Source organism: Natator depressus, chromosome 1 (assembly GCF_965152275.1).
Source record: "Natator depressus isolate rNatDep1 chromosome 1, rNatDep2.hap1, whole genome shotgun sequence".
Classification (NCBI taxonomy): domain Eukaryota; kingdom Metazoa; phylum Chordata; order Testudines; family Cheloniidae; genus Natator; species Natator depressus.
In genome coordinates, this window is record NC_134234.1 from 28971615 (window position 1) to 28997677 (window position 26063).

General features: G+C 38.9%; 1 protein-coding gene across 2 annotated transcripts; it reads right to left on the reverse strand.

Moving 5' to 3' along the window:
- Positions 1-6280: 6280 nt before the first annotated feature.
- Positions 6281-25809, reverse strand: FAM76B (family with sequence similarity 76 member B). Of its 2 annotated transcripts, none has more exons than XM_074956963.1 (10): positions 25637-25809; positions 24538-24602; positions 24047-24101; positions 22149-22304; positions 20739-20935; positions 17317-17364; positions 17022-17102; positions 16235-16367; positions 9744-9845; positions 6281-8865 (listed from the first exon to the last, which is right to left on the reverse strand). In XM_074956963.1, the coding sequence occupies exons 1-10, from the start codon at positions 25730-25732 to the stop codon at positions 8776-8778; spliced, it is 1023 nt and encodes a 340-aa protein (XP_074813064.1). In that variant the 5' UTR covers positions 25733-25809; the 3' UTR covers positions 6281-8775. The 2 variants fall into 2 exon arrangements, with proteins under 2 accessions (XP_074813064.1, XP_074813058.1); XM_074956957.1 differs by having other exon boundaries at positions 16235-16370; positions 25637-25807.
- Between the last annotated feature and the right edge of the window lie 254 nt (positions 25810-26063).

Consider the following 26063-nt stretch of genomic DNA (forward strand, 5'->3'; position numbering starts at 1 on the left):
TAAGGTACAATAAACATTGTCAGACTTTTCTCTGCATTTTCATAGTATGAAAATTATCTCACATTGTTAACAGATTAGCAAGGAAGAAGTAGGTGACAGGTCACTGCTTCATGCCCTGTGTACTTGAAGCTTTCTTCCCAAAATAGCTCTTGAAAATGCTTCTTTATGCAGAAACATTCCAATTACAAACCCAGCAGACTATAGTTAGAGGATTACTTTCCAATTCTCTCTTTCAAATTAAATCTAACCCCTATATTACATTTTGCTTACTAGTTAGATTGTTAATACAAAAATTACTGTCTCTTTCATAGAACTGAAAACAAGGAGCAGAAGGTATAAAATTGTATGAGTATGGAAGTAATTCCTGACGACACTCAATCAGAAACATTAAAACTTAGGCTAGATAGCAATTCTCCCACAATACAAGCACATATTTTAATGGTCCACATGAACTAACACTATTAATTTTTCATTTACCATGTGTAGGTTCCAGGGTCAGGTCTTCCAGCTCATAAAACACACATACACACTATACAAAAATGCCCTGAACAACACGTGGAGCTGCTGAGGAAAAGGCTTGGTTGTTTAATAATCTGGTTATCAGAATTGAAGTTATTATGCCCTTAAAGCTTTAAGACTCAATTCAAGTAGACCCCTGAGTTCTTAAATGATTACCTGAATTATATCCTTTGTTGGCAAGTCCACATGATCTCAAATATTTCTATTACTACAATCAATTTGTCTGGGAGATATCTGGATCAGAATTATGTCAAAGGGAGAAAGAAAGAGGAAACTAGTTAAGCCTAATTAGATTTAGTGCCAAAGGGGTACTGCTTTTGCCTATATATACTGAACCTGGAAATATATCATTTAAATTCCAAAATTATTTATTTCCCTGTTAACTTATATAGAAACTGACAGCACAGTCCAGTGGCTAATGCCATAGCCTGGGCATCAGGAGACCTAAATCCAGTTCCCAGTTCTACCATTGCATTGCTGCTTGACAGTGGACAAGTTACCTCTGGGCCTCATAAAAAGGATATATTTTTCTCCAAGTACAATGATTTAAGACCTATGGCTGAAAAAAATCACTATTTAAGTGACAAGTTATTGAATTACTACAAAGATTTTTACTTTGTTATCCAAAATAGCTTCCGTATTTTCACTTTATAGATCTACTAAAACAGATCTAGAGAATATGGCTATTTAAGCAGCCAAGGTGTTTTCATTTCGGTGACTTTGGAAGGACAGAGAATTCCTAGCTCCCCAATGAAATCTCTTGTGTAGCTGCTGATGTGTGCAACAATACATTGTACAGCATATGCTTCTGAGAAAGTATGTGGTTTAAGCAACATCTAGTGGTTAATACCGAACAAGCAGCCATTCACATTCAGCTCAAGGCTCATTTTTAAAATTCAGTGTTTAGGTAATAAGGGCAAGGACTTGGGTAAATTCCACAATATGCTTTCTGTAATCAACATTTAAAGGAGAATTTGCTATAAACAAAATTTCATGTGGACATGCACTCACTGTCACACTGTCTGGAGTGGCTCACAACTCTGAGTGCCTCCGTGAGGCCAAACTGTCAAAAACAGGGTGGACACCCCAAACTGGTGATATGTTCTATTACTAGATTTCACCAACCCAATAATAAACGTGAACTCCCAAAGCACTACAGTAGTCTTATAATGGAGTCACAGACAATCCCCTTAGACACTCCTATCTATCTTGCCACCCAGGCAAGCTGAACTCTGTGATAAATGGTCATTTACACCAAAATCACAATAATATTCAGATTACACCCAGTCCCAAGAGACCAGTTACTCACCCAGGTCGATTTGCATCCTTGATCTCATACCAGACAACACTGGTAGCCAATTCTACAGTAAACTAACTAAAGGTTTGTTAGCTAAGCAAAAGGAATGAGAGTTATTGAGAGGCTAAAGCAGGTAAATATATATGTACAGGTGAGTCAGTCTATAATTTCAAAAGGTAGCACAGATGTAGTAATCTGCCAGCTTCCCAAAAGTCTTAACTCTGGGGATCTCCATCTTCTAATTCAGTTATTCTGCCCTGTTAGATCCAAACAGTCCAGAGTTGAAGAAATTTGTTCCTTGTGTCCACACTTATAGCTTCTTCTCACAGAACAAGTTAACCCACAGAACATGTGGGCTCTTTGATGATGGAGTGGGGAATGCATTTAGAGTCTTTGATTTCTGATCATCACACACAAAGAGCACTTGCTTTGAAATGTGCAGGAATTAGCACCTTCCTGTTATAGTTTGAATTACACATGGTTTCCTTATGTTTGATCAGTCACTTAGATATAAGGTATATATAATATAAATGTTTGCTATTTCATTCTAAGATGATACAAGTAAGTGAAAACAATGCATGCAACATCCCATTAGTTTTCATGAGGTTTAAACACCAAACACGTTCTAACACATTCAACAACTACTTTCATCTATACGAATACACAGTGAATTGGCCTGGCTTCCAGCTGCAAGTTTGTCAGTTTTTTATTGACGCCTACACCTTGGCCAGAGCTAGCACTTGGCTCATCAGTGTCACACTCACTATCTTCAGTGTGACTTTAATACAGAATGGCTGAAAAAGTACAAGTGATATTAACAGTCATACTCCACAAACAGGAGCAGTCTGAGGAACAAGATTTCTTTAACCAAAAACAGCAGGGGAAATTCACTGACTTATATTGGTTAAGTCATTCCCTCTTGCAATCGGCACTTCCAGAAGAAAGCTTCTTACACAGGAAGTGGTCACATCTTCCCAGGCAGAGGGCTTGGGTGAGCAAACTCTCTCTGGGTTTGTGGATATCACTATTTCACCAGTAACAAAAGCAAAATTGCTGGGAGATACTAAGCTAAATTAAGGATTCCACTATTGCTGCTACTGATTTTTCTGACCCAGCCAGAGGTGTGGTGGGAAAGATGTCCAAGTTTGTCTACTGTGGACAAGCCTTAGTACATGGTCCCTTCAGGGCCGGCCTTTGTCTACACTAGAACAAGTGTAGCGTTCTACCTCTTTAACTGTAGGGTATCATTAAGTGATACAACCCCCCTAGACATGGTTATACTGGTAAAACTATGCTTGTAGTGTTACAAGCTTATACCATCAAGAAGGAAAGAACAATTTCAGAAAAAAAAAATCACACTCCTAAGCAGAACAGTTGTATTGGTAAAACTTGAAAGGGAAGACTAAGACTAAATGTGTCAGACTGGAAGAGGACCAGGAATTGGAGAAATTTAACTCTAGCCTTTTTTGTGGTAGTGTGAAATTTTGAGTGCCTAAATGCAAGAGGGGAAAACTAGAGATGTTGTGAAATGTTAAACTTATGCAAGTATGTGCCTGAGATAGCTTATCTCAAACTACTAAGTCAAGTTCACCAAGCGCAGCTTGCTCTAGATCAATTGTTCTCAAACTTTTTTATTGGTGATCCCTTTTACACAGCAAGCCTCTGAATGTGACCTGCCCGCCTTATAAATTAAAAACCACATTTATTTATATTTAACTATGATAAATGCTGGAGGTATTCTCCCATTCTGTCTCAATGAAAATGGCATAGATTTCCTCCTACTGTATTTTAGTTTTTGTTTTATCTCCTCTGAAGCCTGAGGGATGGCCACAGCTGGAGATGGAACATTGGATGGGGAGGACCAGGGCTCTGAGGTGGTACCACGCACTCTCTCAGGTGCTTTTTCTGGCTGGTTTTTTGCTCACGTACTATTTCTAACAGATCACACCATATGTGGGGTTGGTAAGGAATTTTCCCCCAGGTCAGATTGGAAATGACCTTGGTGGTTTTTCATCTTCCTCTTCAGCATGGAGTGCAGGTCACGCGCCAGGATGATTTGGGTATATCTCACTTCCCTGCCATTGCAAGGGCCTTGAGGACGGTGCACCTCAGTTCCTCCTATTCTCTGCCTGGAGCACACAAGTCTAATCTCTTGTGGGCTGTAATATTTTGGTCTAATTCTGGTTGTGGGAGTTAGTGTGTGGGTGCTGGATGGTGTTGGTGGCCTGTGATATACCTGATCAAACTAAATGATTGGGTTGTCCCCTTTAGCCTTAAAATTCTATGACTCTACAATAATAAAACTAGTGTCTTATTTTGAAGAACATTTGTTGGCCAATGCATAAGAACGCAGGTAGACAAAGTGAGGTCAAGTTACTTGTAAGGTAAACAAACTCCTGTCTTGCCTCAAATGGGATAGAATGCGCTTTTCAAGTGAACATTTATATTTTCCACCCAGTTTCTTCTGTACATACATACTAAAGAGTTGTGTTTTTTTAAAATACTCCTTTTCCAGGATGCAGCTTTGCAGCAGTGCTTGTTCTTTAAGATATACAAGCCACGTGAGCTGTAGCCACGAAAGCTTATGCTCAAATAAATTTGATACCCTCCAAAGTGACACAAGTACTCCTGTTCTTTTTGCGGATACAGACTAACGCAGCTGCTACTCTGAAACAAGCCACATTTACTTTGCCCACTTTGTCAAGTGTTGGGCTCCTTGGTAGAAAAGCTTAAGGTAAAATGCTGCATTCTCCACTGTTACTTTCTATTACACTAGTTTTACAGACCAGTCAAACTTCAAGAACACAATAAAAAAAAAGGACATGCATAGAAAATAAGGATGCTGCACAAAACTTTTTATTCTGCTAAAGATTACAGATCTGACAATTTGCATTCACTATAACTTGTTTTAAAAAAAAAAAGTGTAAATTCAGTGCTTCTTGGAGGTGCTGCAGACTGCCAAGACTAGAGATCTTGTTTATACACAACTTGCGCCAATTTAAAATCAGATTTCATTAAACAATACATAACCCTGTACAGGCACTCGTAATTGGATTTTTTGATTCATCCTGTGACTCAAGTTTACTTATATAAGCTATATAGATATGCCAGGTTTAAAATGAGTCACATCCACACATGCAACTCACTCAGCTTTAAAAATCACATAGAGACACAAGGTAGGTGAGGTAATATCTTTTATTGGACCAACTTCTGTTGGTGAGAGAGACAAGCTTGTGAGCTACACAGAGCTATTCTTCAGCTCTGGGCCTGACCCAAGTTTGCACTAGTCTAAGAGTATTATTCTGTTGAGACTGTTTTCATTGTAGTGATGACAGGACTTGTAATAGCAGTGGTTGGCGCCTGACCTGAGCCACGCCAAGTAAACATACTGAAGATTATGGGATTAATATCAGAGTCTTTCCAATGATGGAATGCAGGTCACTTTAAGCCGTTTCAAAACTCACAGGATATGACCTCACATTAGTTCCAAGATGCTATACATTAATAAGCCCATCCAACTCATTTCCTATAATGATGTGGATGGTTCATGTAAGAGTTTAGTGTAAAGCAGTCTAAGAAAATCATAGAAACACTATTTTGGAAGGCTGATGCTAAGAGCAAAGTAAACTCCAAGAAAATATCTTGTTCTCTCCACAAAGAACATAAGATGACGATAAAATGAAGTAACCAGCTTTTTGAAGGTGAAGCATGAGGAATAGAGAAATAGCCTGCAGTTTAATGAACCCGCTCTATCAAAACTAAGTATGAGGAAATTGTCAATTTGGAAGAGAATCTTTCAGTTAAACATGCCCAATTTTATAGCATCTAAGTTTTTGTTGAATGCTTAGGAAGTCTCATTAAGGGTACGTCTACCCTACAAGCATTACTGTGACAACTGCAGAGCAGAAGCTAGAGCCATTGTAGTGCAGACACTTCAGTAACAAAAGGGGTTTTTCCCATTGCTGCAGCAAATTCACCCCCTTGAGACAGCTAGGTCAAACGAATAATTCTTCTGTCAACATAGCTACATCGCAGAGGGTGTGCAAACTACATCGCTCAGGGCTGTGAAAATTAAGTTGGCCTAAGTTTTAGGTCTATACCAGGCCTATTTCTCTTGAGTTACACATGTAGTTGCTCCCCTGAAGCGGCTCCATGCATTATCACTATCACATTATAACAGAGAATAGCAATAATTTAATATATTGAGTCACTAAAGTAGGTAATTATTCAAAAACTATCACTTGTTCCAATTTGAAGAATGCCCCATGTATGTAATATCTATGGCAGCTTAGTTCTTTGAACAGATCCTTCACAATTCCCCTCAAAAGTGGTACTGATGTTGAGTTCTGGTTAATGTTTGGCACTACGGATGTTTAAAACAAATTACGACTTTGAGTAATAAAACAGACAACTAAATGTTTTGACAAGCTTTTATTGTGAAATATTGGATTTAGAAAAAGGTACAAAATGTCAATCAGATGTGTGTCAATACAGGATTTCAATAGTCTATAAATGTGGACAACTGAATAGCTTCACTACAGGATGCATATTTAGACATACTATCTAAAAAGAGACTGCAATATTCACAGACTTAAAATACATAAATAACTTGAGCCAAAGTGGCAATCACCTGTCAATGTTAACTGACAACTAAAAACAGGCTAAAAAGCACATTACAGTACAATCAGTTCCTTATGTCAATGCTCTACAGCTCCAGGATAGCATGTGTCAGGACTGGGATTCGATTGGCTAGTTTACAAACTTTAAAAATTAAAGTTAAAGTTGGTTACAGAATAAAGAGATCAAGTATTTAATTATAACTAAATACTGTGAAGCCCCTAAATGTTTTTAGCACTGGGATCTATAAAATTCAAGTATAATATTGAACTTTTTCTTAAAAAAAAAAGAATTTATATTGCAGCTCAAGGAGGTTTGAATAAGAATCACTTAATGGAATAATTCATCGATTTGATGTGCATGGTTCTGAATTGGTTTTTAAAATCCACATGCACCATGGACTGGTGGCCAGTAAACTGGAGAGAAAAGCCCCCAGTATCAAAATATTACTCTGAACTAATGAAAGTCAGAAAAACTCCGAATTTTTTTTTTTAAAACTCTCTCAATACAACTAACATCCCAATAGGATAGCAGCAGCATTTTCTACCCTAGCTGTATTAATAAGTTTAAAGAACAGTTTTTATAAACTTACAAAGTTGATCTTCATGTACAAAAAAAATCAAATACATCTTCACTGTATGAAACAAGCTAGCTTGATTTTTCCAAATTAAAGTTATTCATTAGATTAAGTCTTGTCTAAACTGCTAAAGTTGTTCACAATTCAGTAGCATCTGGGTAGACAGCCAGAGGACTTTAGATTCTAGTCCAAGCAGCAAGGTGTCACAGACAATAAAGCTAGCTGAAGTGCAAGCAGCTCCCGAGTCACCAAATCAATGTCCACATCTGAACTGGAGCTCCCATCTGACAGACTACTATTTCAAGAATTTGCTTTCCTAAACAGTGTACCCCCAGTTATGTGAAGTTGTTTCATCCTAGTAAGACACTTGTACTGATGTCCATTAGGAGCAGAGCTAAAACTGAGCTAACTAAATGTAAAAACAGAAGATTCCATTCGAGGGGTTGAACAATAAGTTTTCATTTGACACCACATCCATTCCCTTTATTTATGTACTGACCATTACAATTTTGGCTACTGTTTTCTCGATGTATATCTTTACTAAACTAAGTACGTGTCAATCTAGTTCCTTAAAAAGTGACCATAAGTTACAACTAAGTACATTTAAAACCAAGACAAACTGAATATGCAAGTTTTAAAAATAAAGTAGTGAGTATTAACTATACTGCTAATTTCAGGATATAACACTGGGAGTACAATGCTTGCTGTGAAATTAAAAAAATTAGTACTGGGCCAACAGGAAAAATACATAAAGCATTATTGTCTAGTGTGGCAAAAACCATATGAATTGTTTATTTAGGAAGTGTTTGGCATAATAAGCACTAACCAGACTCAACAAACCCCACAGATGCAATCTAACAAGGTTAAAGAAGTCAATACACACTATCCATCAATTAGCTAGTTCTTCATGCTGCTTCAAGCACTGCACTAGCAACTTTGATCTTTGTTTGTGATTCCTCTGTACACATTTATATATACACAACCATTTATTAAACATGATCTTAAAACAAAAACGTTATGTACAAAATACCAACATTCCTATAAATAAACAGTTGGAGAAAGGCACTTGCAAGAAAAAAGTCTACAGTAAGTCTTACAAAAAAACCACACTTTGCCTCTGGTACTGTACAATAGATAATCTTTCAATAAATTCCAATCACAAGAATGTAAAACACTAGTTACTCACTTGTTATCACTAAGAATATAACTGTTACAATTGTATTTACACATATGTATACATCTTTTGAGTTTCATTTAAGAGCACCATGATTTCCAACCTAAATGTCCTATATTTTAATACAAAGCAAAAGAACAGTTGCCAGAACCCAGTGTCCATATTCCTATTCCAAAAGTGTTGCCCTTGCAGATTTATAAACTTGAAACTGAACTTTTGGCCAAAGTTAGCATAGTTTAAGGGATTCAGTTACTGCTTTGAACTCTGTAGAAAGTACACCTATTTTGTTATTGCATGATGTGTTTTAAAGAGAGCACTGCTGTATTATCCCTCTGCAATTGTTAAATACTATTGCTGGCAAAAAAGTTCCCAATATAAAAAAAAAATAAAATAAAAAATTTCTTCAAGCCAGTTGAAGTACTTTATCTGAACAGTTTAACTAAAAAGCTGCATATTAGTTATAAAAATGTGTAGGAAACATGCCGACTAATCTTGTGTGCAAAAATATTTTTCCACTACACAGGATTAAGGGCTTCACAGAATTACTCAAATTTACATTGAGTAGTAATCCTCATTTAAGTAACCAGTTCCTCATGGAGATGTTAGTATACTTCCACTTTTATCAAACTTTTTACCCTTTGACAACGCGGCAACCTGTTTGAGTAGTTCTCTGTTTTTGGCCTGTAATATAGATAAAAAAGAAAGATTTATAGAAACACTCTTCTGTTTAAACATAACAGAAACACTGTTCAAAAGTCCTAATAGTTACTCTTAATTCCAGTACTATATCCATCAGTGACACACTGCAGAAAGATCAACAAACTTCTTGAATAGGAGGGAGCAGTTATTCAACAGTGCCATGCACAACTGTCTTGCTGAAGTTATGAAGCCACCCTTGTGTAAAACTTCTATTCCTGAGAATAAATCAGCATAACGGCAGAAGTTTTCAGCATAGCTCAGGTATTTAAGCTCCACATCTTCCACTAGTTTTATAAAGGAAGACAAAGCCAAATCACTCACATGGATTTGCAAAAAACCAATATATCTACTGCATTGTAGATGATATTTTTGTTCATTCTAGAATTTATAAATTGATTCCGGTTTTCCTGCTGCTTTAAACAGTTGTACTTTCAATGTGGGTTACATCATTGCAAGATTAACCTCTTGCACTGCAATAAAATTGTGCAGTTATGCTAGGTCATTATACCACACAGAACAGGTATATCAGTGTTTCTTAAAGTATGAGGTATGCCCCTTGAGAAGGGGGGCATGAGGAACTACCTGGGGGGAGAGGAGAGGATGCGCCTCAACTGCTCTTAAAGTAGCAATCTCGTGGTTACGTTTGAAAAGAAAACTGAAGATAATGCAGGTGTAACTCAGGCAGAGAGAGAGAGAGAACCTGAAACAGCTCAGAGGGGAACTGATCCATCCATTTCAATGACTGGTAACTCATGCAAGGATGACAGTGCACAATGGTTATATTTAAACTATTTCATTTCTCAAAGCAAATATACAAAATATTTTGACACCTATTCTATTAAAACTATTTAAGTATTTACCTGCAGTTGTTCCACTGTTTCCTTGTGAGCTTTTTCCATACTGTTCATTTTTGTCCTTAAATTAGACTCCTGGTACTGAAAGTCTGCCTTCAACTCTGTCAACTAAGAAAAACAATTCCTATAAGGATATTTTGGAATGCTACCTCATACGTATCTTTAATTAACTTAGATCCATAAAATAATTTTTTTGAGGCATAAAAGAGTCTCTCGGGGACATTGACTACTTTCTTCATTTATTGCTTCTTGTGTTGACAGCTCAGCATGGTTAAAAATATCTTACAGCACAAGTCAAATATCTCTTGTGTGAAAGTCCCATTTGGGAACTGGATATGGAAGACTAGTCCTTCAAAGTATTTTCAGATGTTGGATCACACTGATTTACAATACTTAGCTTTATTTTCAGCCATGAGACTCATCTGCCAGGCTTTAGCTATGACACTGGCACAAAGCTGGTTTTTGGGCAACAAATCTCAAGTACAGTCCAAAATTGATGTGCCAGTAGAAGAGATTTTAGAACAAATTGATAAGTTAAACAGTTATAAGTCACAAGGATCAGGTGGTATCCACTCAAGAGTTCTGAAGGAACTGAAATTTGAAACTGCAGAACTACTAACTGTTGTATGGAACCTGTCACTAAAAATCAGGCTCTGTCCCAGATGACTGGAAGGTAACTACTATAACACCAATTTTTTTTTTTAAAAAAGGGCTCCAGAAGAGATCCTGGCAATTACAGGTCAGTGAGCCTAACTTCAATACCAGGCAAACAGGCAGAAACTATAGTAAAGTTTTTCAGAATGATCACACATAGATGAACAGGATTTGTTGGGGGAAGAGTCAATGTGGCATTTGTAAAGGGAAATCATGCCTCACCAATCTACTAGAATTCTCTGAGGGAGTCAACAAGCATGTGATCCAACAGGGTGATCCTGTTGATACAGTGTACCTGGACTTTCAGAAAACCTCTGAAAAGGTCCCTCACCAAAAGCTCTCAAGGAAACTAAGCAGCCGTGGGATAAGAGGAAAGGTCCTCTCATGGATCAGTAAGTGGTTCAAAGACAGGAAACATGATAGGAATAAATGGTCAGTTTTCACAATGGAGAGGTGAACAGCGAGGTCCCCCAAGATCTGCACAGGGACCCATGCTGTTCAACGTATTCATTAATAATCTGGAAAAAAGAGGTAAACAGTTAAGTGGCAAAGTTAGCAGATGATACTAGCATGAATAATTTTGTAAGTCCAAAGAGAACTGCGAGAAGTTAGAGGAATTTCACAAAACTGGTTGACTGAGTTAATACTTAATCCTGCCATGAGCACAGGGGGACTGGACTAGATGACCTCTGGAGGTCTCTTCCATTCCTATGATTTGATGACTGGACAACAAAACAGCAGATAACATTTGACATTGATTCGTGCAAAATAATGAACACTGGAAAAAATAATCCTTACTATACATACAACGATGCGTTCTAAATTAAACGTCACCACCCAAGATAAACCTTGGAGTCACTGGGGATAGCTCTCTGAAAACTTCTGCTCAATGCACAGCAGCAGCCAAAAAGGCTAATGTATGTTAGGAACTATTAGGAAAGGGATAGATAAAATATCATAATGCCACTATATTCAAGGTGTGGGGGACACCATGGATTTACACTCTGTCCAGTGCTGGTTACCCCAGCTCAAAAAAGGGCATAGTGCAAAGTTCAAAGGAGGACAACAAAGATTACCAAAGATATGGAATGGCTTCTGTACAAGGAGAGACAAAAACGATTAAGACTGTTCAGCTTAGAAAAGAGATGACTAAGTCTATAAAAATCAAGAATGGTTTGGACAAGTGAAAAGACAAGTATTATTTACTCTTTCACACAATACAAAAGCTAAGGGTCACACAATGAAATTAACAGGCAGCAGCTTTAACGCAAACAAGAGGAAGTACTTTTTCCCACACAGTGCACAAGTAACCTGTGGAACGTGTCATGATGGTCAAAAGTATAACAGGGTTCAAAAAAGAAATGGATAAATTCATGGAGCATAGGTCCATCAATGTCTATTAGCCAAGATAGACAGAGCACAATCCCAAGCTCAGGACAGCCCTCAACCTCTGACTACTAGAAGCTGGTGTGGAAGATGGGTGAATCACTGCATAATTGCCCTGTTTTGCCCCCCTGAAGCTGTACTACGGGCCATTGTTGGATACAGGATACTGGCCAAGATGGACTATGGTAACAGTTAATTAGCATAAAGCTGTAATTTACATGGCAAATATCTACAGAGACATAATAAAATGATTCTGAAGAATAAGTCTATTATATCTCATTCCTAAATGGAGAGGAAATTCCAAGAGATCTAGAATTGCCACTGCAAACACTACATTGATAGGAGAATTAAATCACAAGTGAAGTTTATATAGGAAAGTTACTTATCTTTTAATTCTCCTCTAAAGACTAGCTTACAGGTTTCTTGCCCCTGAGTGTCAGATACCAACCATGAAACAGGCAGAAATAAATGCTCTAGAGGTGTACTGATCCCCAAAGGCAGTGGGCAGAAGCACAAGCCATGTAAGACCTGCAGTGCCACCCTTGGAGCCTTCTAGTCAAGTTTGATTTATCAGGAAGTGAAGCCTCCCAGAGCCAAATAAGCCAGTCATAACAAAAGGGTTGAAAGAGCAGTAACCTTACAAAGATTCCCCTCCACTTTGAATGGAGCTGGGAAAGTGAAAATCCTGCAAGATGACATCTTCAGGGATGCAGAACTACAAGTAATTCCTACTCTTCTGACATACCAGCTACGTAATATTCTCAGAACAGAATTTTTTCTAAATCTCCTTTTGGAACCCAGATACTTGCAGGCAAGCAGACCTACAGAAATCCATTCCTGATGGAACAGCTCTTGGTACCTTGTCACTTGCATATAAAAGAACACCTGCACCCAGTACTGGCTCAGCCCCACACTTTTATCCACCATCTTTGAGTTCCTGGTATCTGTCCTGTGGACTACATTCAGTCAGCTCCCCAGTAGTTAATATGCCATTGGGCCATGAAGGCCCAGCAGTTTCTGATGTGAAGGATAATTGTCTGATATATTCTCTAGCCATGGTTGTCTTGACCACCAAGCTTTTCACTGGGATGGGAGAAACTGCTGGCAGAGTCCTGGGCAATATGTACTTCTCAGCAACATTTGAAGCAAAAGAAGTCGTGTGAGTTGTCTGACACACCTTTGCCAAGTGGTCTAAAATAGAATGCAAGAGCATGGCCACTCAATTGGATGGAGGCTCTTGTTCCACGTATGTACTAGTTGTTGCCCTTCTAAATTCCTGGACTGGTGCTAATCCAGATCCCACCAACTTTATGCATTAGAGAAAGTCAAATCCTTATAGAGCATGTCTTGTTACTCCTTCAGTTAATCTGTTCTGCATCCAGGAGGCAGACATTGTATCCCTGACCACCATCATGCTTCTATTAAGACAGCAAAGTAGTGAGCCAAAGGGGCCTTTTGAGATGGTTAGTGCTCCAAAGTGCATCAACAATGGCTGTACCCAGACTCTCAGCACAGGAGCTGTGGGGTTTGTGTACGGCTATTAAAGGCCAGTACTTTGTTGAAGGAGCCAATCCTGGGGTACGGGTATCCAACTCAGGCTTATCTTGATGAAGGATCAGAGCCAAGCATTAGTGATGGCACTACATTGTATGAAATCACCAGGAGAGACACAGCTAGGTTGCTGAACACACCATGGAGGCTCCCCAAAGCAGTCTTCCCTGTCCTGAACCAATGTGAAGAGCAGATGCCGCAGTCTTATGATGTGATGGTGCCCCAAGTCTTTGGAAGTGATGAGTTGGAGGGCAGGTGGCTCTCTTCTGGTGTCTCCTGCTAATTATTTGTTTGAAAGAAAATTCAAAGTCTGATGTGACAAAAGTCAGTACCATAGACACTGAGCACCGAGACCTTGATTTGTGGTAGAGTCCTTGGATTTGGATGGGATGAAACAATTTTTTTTCCCCAGGGGAACTAGTTTGTTGGGCTTAGAGGGAAACAAGGCATGGCACTGCAGGCATAGAGTCCAGGTGGTCATAGGCTGATTAAGGCTTGTATTTTTATATTTTTTCCTTCAGAGCTAACCAGGCTGACTACATGCTGGACTTATGGGAGTCTCTGGAGAGTGCATTAAGGAGGGCTTAAAGAAATTTCTCACAGTGCTTGGGTGCACAAGGCAAACACCTGAAGGCCCTGCACATATTGTCCCACTATTTGAATTATTAACTCCCAGGCTGAGGATTCTGTGAATATAATAATTTATAACAGACCTTTCAGCCATACAGGTACTGTATGGAGGTATGACTGGTCTTCCTTCCCACACAGGTGCTGAGGAAATGGATGTTATTCTGAAAGAAATTAATACCTAAAAAGCTTTGAAGTTCAGAGAACTATGAGATGCCAAGAAAAAGGTTCTAACAGTAATACTAAGGCGCTGAAGCACAAGTTGCCAAAACAAAAACTCAGACCAAACAGAAGTTTCTCTATGATCCCCAGAGGCTAGCAACTCTATCAATGCTCCTAGGGAAACAGAGGCCACAGGGTAAGAAAAAATTTGAAGACAAAAATATATTCATAACTATATTGGGTACTGAGAAAAGGAGTACTTGTGGCACCTTAGAGACTAACAAATTTGAGCATAAGACTTTCGTGTAGCTCACAAAAGCTTATGCTCAAATAAATTGGTTAGTCTCTAAGGTGCCACAAGTACTCCTTTTCTTTTTGCGAATACAGACTAACATGGCTGCTACTCTGAAACCAGTCAGGTACTGAGTGTTTAAGAGCTGAAGAGATGCAGGGCTATCAAGGTTGAAAAGAAACTGAAAGGTTCTGAAAGTAATCGTTTAGGCATGGGATATCATACCACCACTAGCTGAGGACTGCTTGTGCTACTACTTGCTACTTCTCACCTAAACCTTGGGGAGTTCCAGCTATTTTGCATTAAGGAGCAGAGACCCAGGAGTGAGAATCCTGCACAGAGGAAAGTGAATTTACATTTTCAAAAGTAGAATATATTCTGTAATACATCCTCTGCTCCCTAAAAAGGAATGAATAGCCATATTTAAAATGGCTCGGCTAACAATTCTGAAACAAGGATTTTGCAATTACAACATTAAGTGACAAATAAAATGTAGCATGAGACTAATCACTGTCTCTAACGCAAGTATTGTCCTCTGCCTTGTCAATCATTCAAATTGCAAGCTGCATTTTGTCTGTTCTAATCTACACCAAACTGGACCTCCTAGCTAACATGATTAGCAAAACATCAGCTCTATCAAATATCCTCTTGGTGTGTTATGGAGAAAATTGGACAAATGAAGAACTGTATTAAAGCAACTCAGTGTATATATACACACACTGTAAATGTTTAGCTACAATATCTACTCACTGGTAGTCTTAGTTACCTGATTATAGTGCTTATGTAAAAGGACTAATTGCACCAACAATCACTATTCTAGAATTAAAGATAAGTGTTCTGAAAAATGCTTGGAACTCAAATCACCACCAAGTTACGAGGACATGAAATGAGAACAAAGGGGGACATATGAACATTCATGTTAATAAATGGGACCAGCTAGATTAAGTACTGCATTTGCTTTCAGCCAGTTATTTAATTCAAACTGTACTGCAGGGAGAAACTATGTGCAAAGACCAATGACCCCAGAATATAAAAACAAAGTTCTTAGCTTAAGCAACAAAATTCAGTTTAGTGTTTTGCTTGTAAAAAGGGCACAAATGCATGTTACTGTGTGCCCACTTTAGACTAACAATAGGAGTACAACCTTCCACACACTGCTCTTTTTGTGTTTCACCTAGATCAAATTTAAAGAGAGTCAAAAGGTAGTTTTAGTTTCAGACTGATTTAAGGCCTCCCACTGACTTCAATGGGACTACCAGAAAAGGTAACGGTAGCTTTTGTATTATGAATTGGACTGCCCAATTCATTTCAATTGAGCCACTGAACAGCTAGAGATAAGGACTTTCTAAGCATTCTAAAGTGGTCCAGATTAATTAGTTTAGCCTCAAAGATTCAATATACCAATACAAGAACCAAACATTGCAGTCCCAACAGCACCCATTTACACCAAAGGACACAACCTTAAACTGGTCAACAAGTCAGTTGCTTAAGAGATGAGCTTCTAATAAAAGTTTGGCAAAATTAAAATATTTGGGGCTGTTTTTAAGACAGTAGGCTGCCTGAAAGGTGAGTCTCTTGTATATATTTCACACTAGTCATTACGTTCAGGGAGAGTTGCCTTACAGCTAAAATACATCCAAGCTGTGTAAGTCTGCTACTTAACTTTTTAAAAGGACAATTTGGTAACGTTGTAATGTCTAGTCACAAAACAAATTTTTGGTATTAATTTTGTTTTAACATTCAAACACAATTTAAGTTGACAGCTCCTTGAGTCTACAAGATACAAGAAAAAATTAATAAGGTCTTAAGCAGCTGTAGCCTTTACCTTTTTATCTTTTTCTAAGATAGTCTGATCTCTTTGCTGCAAAAGACGTTTGAGTGACATCACTTCTTCTTTCAACTGACTTATGAGGACAAAGTTGTCAGTTCCCCCACTGTCTGCTGACTGATTTATAGAGCTACTAAAATTAAAAAAAAACCTGTTACTTGTAACATCAACAGAATAACACATTTTTCAAAGTTCAAATTGCTTAAATTAACAATTCCACAAACATCCTTAAGGACTAATGCAAAAAAAGTATGTACCTGACAGAAATGGATGCAACTGGCAAATTACCTTACTAATGGCACACATTACATACACCTGCAGAAATATAATTGAGTATTAGCTTTGAGGGGGTCAAATTCTTCTTAAGTGAAGCAGCCTCTTTGTACATTTATTCCAACTGTTGATCAGAGACAGAATAAATTGTTCAGTCTCACACATTTAGGTCCAAAGACATTTTCTAGATACTACATCAGTTTAAAGCACCAGATTCAAAATCTGTGTCCTTCTGAAAAATCACTGATGTCAGAATATTCTTTGTTTGATAGCTATGGCCTTATGCTCTACTTTTGCTTCCCTTTTCCCAAAGCAGCTAAAAAAAAGGGACAGTGCCAGCTTTCTACTGATAAACATTCAACTGACTAACAGCACTCTGCCATAAAACCCTAAAAGTTACTAGGATGAAAGTAATTTTTCGCCTTTCTAATCCACCAAACAAAAACAGCAACTGGCAGCAAACTGATGGTCTACTTAGTTCAACTATCTCAGCTGTAGAATATAACTTTACCTATCTCCATTGGATGGCTTGGATTCCAGTTTGGGTTTTTTCTTTGGAGTTTCATTCTGAATAGCTGCAGAGGATTTATGGCTGAAATCAAACAACAAATATGATAAATCAAAAGCAGTAGAATGGTCTCATACTGCAGAACTGACCAACCTACTACTATTTACATATGAAATGACTCATACACAGAGATTCATCTTGAACAATCAGAGACGCAAGTATGAAAAAAAATTACCTTTCAAATAAAGAATACAAGATTCATTTGCTAAAAAAATTCAGAAATGGGCAATGTAATTACCTCTGTTTCCACAGTCCCTGATCTTGTTCTGGACTTAGATTGCTGATTCTGAAATACATGTAATACAGGTCAAACTCCATAACCACTGTCTGAAACTGAAAAAGCATCCATATTTAAGTTTTGTGCAGCAGAGCAGCTCAGTTTATAAATTTGTAATTGGATGGCTAATTAGCAAGGCACCTAGTAAGCACATTTGGGATTACTCCTCATCAAGGCCAGGCTCATTTGAAAACAGCCTTTAAACTACTGCATGTTACCATAAGGCACAAGGAGAAGAGTTAGGGTTGACAATTCAGCCTTGGTTTTAGCATTTCCCTACTTCTGCAAACATTATTTTAATACTTGGCAATTTTGAACAGAACTTGTTTTTTCAAGTATAAGTTGTACCTTAATTCATTTCCAAGGTAAGCTGACCGGAGAGCACAAGTGAAATGGTTATGCTCAACATATGTGCAACTTAGACTGCATTGGATGAAACTGAACTCCTGCAAAGCCCAATTTAATTCATTACACACTTTAAACCTCCATGTGCACTGATCTACCAACAATACTAATAAAATTGGATAGGACAAGTTGGTGGGAAAACACAGAGGCTGTTTACACAGGAAGGTACCTGTCAATTGAAGTTATCAACTCTGTTTAAGTTTGGAATTGTGCATTTTAATAAATACAAGTAAATACATGCATACACACTGAAGCTCTTTTCTTTATGACACCAGGAAGTTATCTGAAAATGTTTTATTTATTAGACATTTATCATGCTCTAATGAAATAAGATTTGAGCAGTTATATCTTGGGTAAGTCAAAATGGATTTTCACCAGACACTATAAAGGTACCTATCCTTCCTACTATTAACCTGCTTGCCAAAAGTCAGTCTCTTTTATAATGGGAAAATTGCAATTTATTCCCCCCTCCCTGGTCTTCATTTTCAAGAGCAGTTGAACCAATTTTCCCCTCAAGCTTTTTTTTTTTAAAAAACATAATTTTTGGTTAGATCAGACCTGCAAAAGTTTCAGCTTAAAGATAGTAAGAATGTCTTGAGCAACTGAAAAATGAAGTTTATAATAAAAATGTTTAGGGTGGCCTTAGGAATCTATGCACTTCAGCTATAATTTTTCATTGTTCAATCTAGGAAATACAAAATGTTATAAAGAGGTTCTAAAGTAAAACTATTTCCAGCCTACAGATAACATCTGTATGATTCTTACACCAGTGTTCTTTTAACAGAATGGTAAAACAAACACTAAATCCTTGAAAGCAGCTGCCTACAAAGACTAATAAGTGTTTACAAGTGTACAAAACTAGAGATACATGACAAAAGAAATTGGTACACTGTTTAAGCCACAGCAAGACAGCTGCAAACACTCTGAAGCATGATTAGAGTGGCAAGTTTAAAAGAAAGAATTAAAATGACAATAGCATTGCCCTGCTACTGACGTGACAGCCACCCAATTGTAAGGTCTGAGACCTTTTTCTGCAGCCACATTAGGGGAGCAGCTGCCATGAGCTAAAAAGCAGAAAAAAGTCACATCCTCACATTCCATCTAAATTACATTAAAACAATGAAATATCTGTTAAGATGGAGATCTTGTCCTAATAGTACCCACCACCACCAGATTAAAAAAAAGACAACAGATCTTAAGATGTTTAAAGAAAACTTTGCTTGATAGCATTCTGTCTGGCAAGGAATCACTTAACAGTTGTGACTATGACATCTATATTTATTTTTTGTTTTGCCTTTATGGTCTCTACTTCTCTATTGTTTAGCTGTATGGTTTCTGCCTGTTTCTTTGATTGTTTCTGTATGTTACATGACTAATTTTGCAAGATCTAAATCAACTAAGGTGGTGTGGTATGATTGGTTGAAAAATTGTTTTGCAATACATTAGGACTGGTAAAAGACTTATTTTGTAGTATTTTAGTTTAAATGACTGGTTAAGGTATAGCTAAGGCCCTATCAAATTCATGGCCCATTTTGGTCAATTTTACAGTCATAGGATTTTTAAAATCGTAAATTTCATGATTTCAGATATTTAAATCTGAAATTTCATAGTTTTGTAATTGTAGGGGTCATGACGCAAAAAGGAGTTTTGGGGGGGGTCACAAGCTTATTGTAGGGGGGGATGTTGTACCACTACCCATATGTCTGTGCAGCTGGTGGTGTCGGTGCTGCCTTCAGAGCTGGCTGGCTGGAGTGTGACGGCTGCTGGCCAGGAGCCCAGCTCTGAAGGCAGAACCACCCACAGCAGCACCACAGAATAAGGATGGCATGGTATGGTATTGCCACCCTTACTTCTGTGCTGCTGCCTTCAGAGCAGCCACCACTCTCCGGCCGCCCAGCTCCAAAGGCGGCGCAGAAGTAAGGGTGGCAATACTGCAATCCTCCCACCCCCAGCAACCACCTTTTGGGTCAGGATCCCATTTGAGAAACACGGGTCTCCCCCATTAAATCTGTATAGTATAGGATAAAAGCACACAAGAGACCAGATTTCAAGGTCCGTGATGCGTTTTTCATGGCTGTGAATTTGGTAGGACCCCAGATACAGTTAAGCAGGACTCAAGTTTAAACTATATAAAGGGGTCCAAAAGGAAGTTCTTTGGAACTTAACTCCAGGACACAGCCCAAGAGCACAACTGCCAGACCTCAACACCCTGCCAACCATATTGTGCAGAAGTTGGAGGAGTCCCAGATGACCTGATCCTGACTGGCCACCAGGAAAAGTTCATCTGCCTTATTGGGAGTGGTGAGCACTGTAGGGTGTGTGTGTTCGTTCTGTTTTGATAACTGTTAATAAAGAAATTAAGATTATTACTGTGCAAGGCTCTTTCACTAGTAAAAGGCTCCGCAAACCTGCAGAAGATAACTCCCTGAGCCCTAGGAACTGGGTATGGATGGCCCTGAACCCTAAGAACTGAGTAAGGGTAGGTGCCTTTTGCCCTAGAAAGGGTGGGGGTGTCTAAATTAACCAAGTTACGCCTTGAGCCCACAGAAGGGTAAGGGTGGGGTGCCTTAGGGTAACACCATGAATGTCAGTCAGCATTGGATATTCTGGAAAGAATTACATTTACTATAATAATTGGAGAAAATCAAAGGTGAACTGCTTCTAGCCCGAAGATGGTGCCATGACATCATTTATCTACTCCTCAGATAAGTAACCCCATTAGCATTTCTAGACTTATGGGCAGTTTCAACATCAGCTGGTAATTAGATTGCCAAAAGGTTTTTCTTTCTACTAAGTTTATTCTAGTCCATTCCATTTATAGCAATACTGAGACTCTGCTGGATTTGTGGAATAAACTCACAAAATGTTATTCCTATTTTCAATTCAGTAATGTAAACAGCTACTTTCATTTCGCTACTAACTCTGTCTCATAGAAGTTACAAGATTTTTCAAGTTCCATAAAGTTTCAGAGTACTTACTTGTGATGGCTACTGCTGTGACGATGATGATGGTGGTGGTGGTGATGGTGTTTCGAATGATGCTGGTCTTTCTCAGCAAGAGACGAGGATGACGAATTAGAATGTGAAGACCCTAGGCTCTTCCTCTGTTCCTTTGTCTTCTGCAGTACTCTCTTGTAGGACAGTGTGCAAAGCCAACACAACAGCTTCCCATCAACCTTTTAGGAAAAAATTCACAAAAAAAGTGGGCAACTGTACTTAGTACTAGGAGAAAGATCTCTCTGGAGGAAAAAAAAAAAATCTTACTTTATCTATTATCCCTGTGCAAGTCAGTCTTAATTGGTTTGATTAGAATTCTTTTGGCTAGATTACCACTACTGGGACTCCAGAACATGGATTTTATTCTTTAATATACACAAAAAAGTTAGAAACACACAGTAACAGTCCATTTTTGTGCCACAATATTTTTTTTTTTTACACTATACACTGTGGGATGTGGCAATGAAGGCCAGTAGTTACCTTCTACAATAAATGACATCAAATGAAGTCAACTCAATATAGTGCATCATTTTTTCTAGTTAAGTTACACTTCTGAAAAGTGAATCCTCTCCTCTTCAGCATTTTAGTTGCCCTGTAAAAATGGCTATAACATGTGTTGGACATATATCAAATATTCCTCCCCCAATGCCAACCTCTCTCTCCACCAAAAAAAGAGGAAAATCCCTACTCCTAAGTAAATTTTTACTTCAGGCATCATGCAGCCACTCAAGTCTTCTTTACTCAGGGCAGCATCAGCCAGCCTAAACCAGCTGCAATACAAACCAAGTAAATTATTTTGTAGCAGTTAAGGAGAAAAGAAGTCTCTTGTTGACAGCACTGTTCTGGAGTTCAATTAAAAAACATGATCACCCATAATGTCATTTCACCATTGCTTTCTGGACAAATGGTTTTGGCAATTGCCCCTCTAAGAAATTAAAATACACAGGTCTGTGGAGAGCAGTCTCTTTCTTCTCTTCAGCTATATTCTATGGTTAAAAGGAACTCTTTCAAACTGAAGGATCGGACAAGGTGGAAGTGACAGATCCAAGCTAAGGAAATTTGTAGCATTGAAGGTTAGGGTGAAAAAAAAAACAAACAAAAAAAACAAAAAACCAGACTACTCAACTGCCATGGTCAGATTATTTTTGGCTTGTAAAAAAAGAATGAATATATTCCAGAATAAGTCAATAGAGAAGCATCAAATCTCCATGACTCAGAAGTTTAATACAAAATGCTGTGTCAGATCTTTGTTAGAAAACCTAATGAAATTCTCTTTATACCACATTGCTATTCGGGAAATTAACTCCTGCTATTTTTGAAGAGGAAAATATTTCAAATTGTATCTTTCGTTTTCAGACCCAGCCTTTACAGTAACACCACAACAAAGCATACCTTCCTTCTTCCCTCCTCTTTGCGATCAAAAGCACATTGCTGTTTGCACTGTTCACATGTCTGAGGTGGTCCATATTTCTTTTCTGAATTTGTGCAACGCTGGCATTTTGTGCCAATAAATGCTGCAATAATATTACAGTACTGACAAGGCTTGGGCTGAAAAACAATGGAGAACTAGAAATTAGTACATTTTAAAATGCTTAACAAATTAGCACTACAATTATTAAAAATAATCATGCTTCTAAACTAGTCTTTAGAACTTGAAGTTAAGAACAGTAGGAAAATTTGATATTTAAATCAATGATGGCCCTAGTTTTTTTGGTTTGTTTTAAAGTGATGCTAGCTCAACCGAGACAAAAATAAACAGTGTTTTGCACACAAACTTGCATACACGCTCTGAAAGAAGTTTTTTTGGATGTTGCCTTCTCCACTTTATGAGGTCAAACATTTTTTCTGTCATTGAGAAATCTACCTAAATCTAAAAAAAGAGTAATTAGATCATTTGCACTTCTCTGAAGGTTTCTGAGAACAATGAAGACCCTTCAAATAGCCAAGGGACTTGAGCACTGCAGAACTTCAGAGCACTGCAGGCACAGGCTTCAGATATAATGCCTGCTCCTACAACCCTATGGGGAGTAAAACAAACCTTCAACTAACTAAAGGTCAGTTAACGGCGTTTAACCTTTACTATAAAATGAAGCCAATAAAGACACAAATTAGAAACTAAAATTAATCAGTTTCTAAACAATTCCCTTCTAGTTCATATATGACCTTATTTTGCTTTGAGGCGGTTTCCTTTTTTGATAAAGTATTGCCCAAGTGTTGGTGCATCTATATGATGCTTGGTGAGATGTATTACAATCCTTTAGAACTTCCAAAAGAGATCCTACTTTATCCAGTTTAAGTTTACAAAGAGCTGGGTAAATTACATGCTGGTAATTTTTAAACTGAACTAGTCCAATAAATTGAATCTCGTGTAAAAATGTGTTAATCTAAGGGCATAGTTTACAAGATTTAAGTGCTTCTGTTCACATGAGAAATTGCTATGCATTACCAACAATGCCTTCTCTAAAAGCATACAGTGCAATTTAACGTAAATACTGTTCATTAATATGGATTCAACTATTACACCCAAATCTTTTCTAACACAGCACTAAGTTAGAACTGAAGATGAGGAAATATAAACCATTCCTACAGTAATATTAACCAGCCCACATTACACAAGTAGAATTTGATGGCATACTTGACAGCACAGTGGAGTCAACATTCCTTCAGGAACCTTCATTTTTGTATTATGTTAGTAATGGAACCTTCATAGTGCATAACCAGATTTTCACCTTGAGTAGCTCACTAAAAAAATACCAAGGGGACACTAAGTCTCTCGGATAGCTAGCAGCATATCTTGTCAAGTGAGCATTTATGAAAACATGCAGGGATTTACCACGTACATATAAAATGCACACAGACTTTAATTTCTACCACATGTGCAGGATGAACACGTTTCCATGATTCATAACTATCAAACTTGGTTGTGAATTACCCTGAATTAATAGTTTCAAACTGAACCATTTTTTAAATTTTGTGAAAAAGTATGCCAATTTTTATAACTGGGAAAAAACCTCCAATAGCTGAGGGTTTTTTCCTTAAGCTTTTCAGAGGATTTTTCTTAGGTCAGAGAGTAAGAACAGAAACTTTCATTCCAAAAGATTAATTTTTCAGAAAGTGTGTGTGTGTGTAAAATAGTGTCTATAACTGAAAATATTTTACAAACTGAACTAGTAATAATCTAAATAAGTTTATAATACCAAGATACATGCAACTCTTTGCAACATCTTTTGCATTTCTAGACCAACTGAAACGGAAATGTATGTATATTTGACAATGAACTGCAAACTCACCGTTCCAAACTGCTTCACGTTTTGGGCACATTTCTTGCATATTGTGTTAGTTTTGCTAAAGAGAAGATTTTGCAAAGTTGAATTTAACAACAAGCACAAACTTTCAAATTCTTTCCCATATGCAATTACCATATAATATGCATGCAAATATAAGCTACACCCAATGTCTAGTTAAAGCAAACCAGGTATGGAGGGAGTCTGCCTTCTTTTATGTTTATATAGTATATTTGGGACACTACAGAAAGCAAGTTATTGTGGCTGTTTAATGCCAACTCACAGAATTCACTTCCAAAAGCCTAATATTTTCATTAATAATTATATGCATTATTGCAACACGTGATTTAAGACACAGATTTCCTCTGAAGGTATTATTGATAATCCACAGCAATGTTTGTGAATTTGGGATTTTAGCCACACACATGAAGGAAGTGTTTTGTGTCAATTGAATACTCCTTCCTGAAGGCTGAAATAGTTTCAGAACACATACATACCTCTCTTGTTGGAATTCTGATCGGCAGTACGTACATTTTACAATGGGATGTGCAATTCGACATTCCTGAAAGAAAAAAGTCAGTAACTATTTATCAAAGCGAACAACCATGACATTACAAGTTAGTCTCATCTGACTTCTTAACATACCTTTTATATATTGTTACTGTACACATCCATTGATGTTTGAGTGATTAAAAAAACTACACACAGAATAGTTTTTCCTACAACTTGCTTTCCGCCATTTAGTTTTGTAGCAACTGTCTGATGTAACAGATTCAATAAAGAACATACCCCCCCTTTTTTCCACAGGAAGCAGAATGCAGAAAGTGTGAGGGGGCTATGAAGTTTATCATAAAATAGAAAATGATTTCTGAAGTATTTTACCAGGAGGGATGTTTAAAACCCACCATTATCATTTTCTTCCAGGTACATCTAAGCAGGGGATTAGCGTGACTAATGCTCAACAATGGTGTGAGGGTAAACATAAGTGCTAGTATATAACCATAGCCCAGAAGTGCCCCTACGCCCTGGCCAGCCCCAAATGGCATTGCATCCTGGCTCACTCAGGCTGTAGCTCTAGGCAAGACCCGTGAGCAGAGCCAGACGCTGGGGGTGCAGCTGGTTTTGTAAAGTGGTTGCGAGAGCTCGAGTCGGCTCATCCCTTCACCAGGGCAAAAAGGCCCCTTTGGGCATCACCCGAAGCTGGGGAACTTCCTGTCCTGAACAAGGTGCAGCCTCAGCATTACAGACGGGGCAGGCAGGGAGCGGATGTGGTAGAGCCAGAAACCCTGTGCCCAGTAACAGCCCCCCTCAGCCCTTCTTCTTCTCCCCCCGCTCAGCCCCCACTTCGCCTCCAACTTCTCCCCCCGTCCCCAGTCACCCCTCCTGCCCCCCACCCTCAACCTCTCCTCAGGTCCCCCACAGCTCCCTCCCCCACGTCTTCCTCTCAGCTGTCTCCCGAACCACCCCTCACGCCTACCTGTCCCGCCTCAGCCCCCAGGCGCACCCCCTCTCCCTTCCCCCCACCACCCTCCCCGCTCCCCGGGCGGGAGGAACCCGCTTCCCGCAGCCCCGCGCGGGTCCCCGCCCCTGGCGGACCTTGCAGAGCTGCTGGCCCTGGGAGAGCTCCTCGAAGGGGTAGCGCTGGTTGCACTTGGTGCAGGCGTACAGAGCCGGGGCCGCCGCCGCAGCCATCCGCGCCGCCGCCGACAGGGAGGGCGCGAGCTGCGGGGAGGGAGCCGGGCGAGGCCAACGGCTCAAGCGCGCCAGTAACCCTCCGCCCGTGGCCTCCAGCCGTGCCCGCCGCGCCGCTAGGCCCCGCGCAGAGCCTGGGCCGCCAAGCCGCTTCCTTGTGTCGGCATCGGCGTCGCCCCGCTGCCGGCCCCGCCCACGCGCCCCCCCCCAGCCAATCGACGCCGCGCGCCAAGCCAACCTTCAAACCTCGTAACCCAATGGCAAACCCCGCCGCTCTTGCTGTAGCCAATCAAAGCTCGGCTTCAAGTCCTGCGGTTGCCGTTGATTGGAT

Bases quoted from the DNA above. Each gene is read 5' to 3' on its own strand.
- FAM76B (XM_074956957.1), bottom strand. From the start codon at position 25,732: ATGGCTGCGGCGGCGGCCCCGGCTCTGTACGCCTGCACCAAGTGCAAC. The intron at 24,102-24,537 runs GTATGTATGTGT...TCTTCTCTTTAG, and splicing joins TCAGAATTCCAACAAGAGAG to CAAAACTAACACAATATGCA. The intron at 17,365-20,738 runs GTAAGTACTCTG...CATGTATTTCAG, and splicing joins CACAGCAGTAGCCATCACAA to AATCAGCAATCTAAGTCCAG.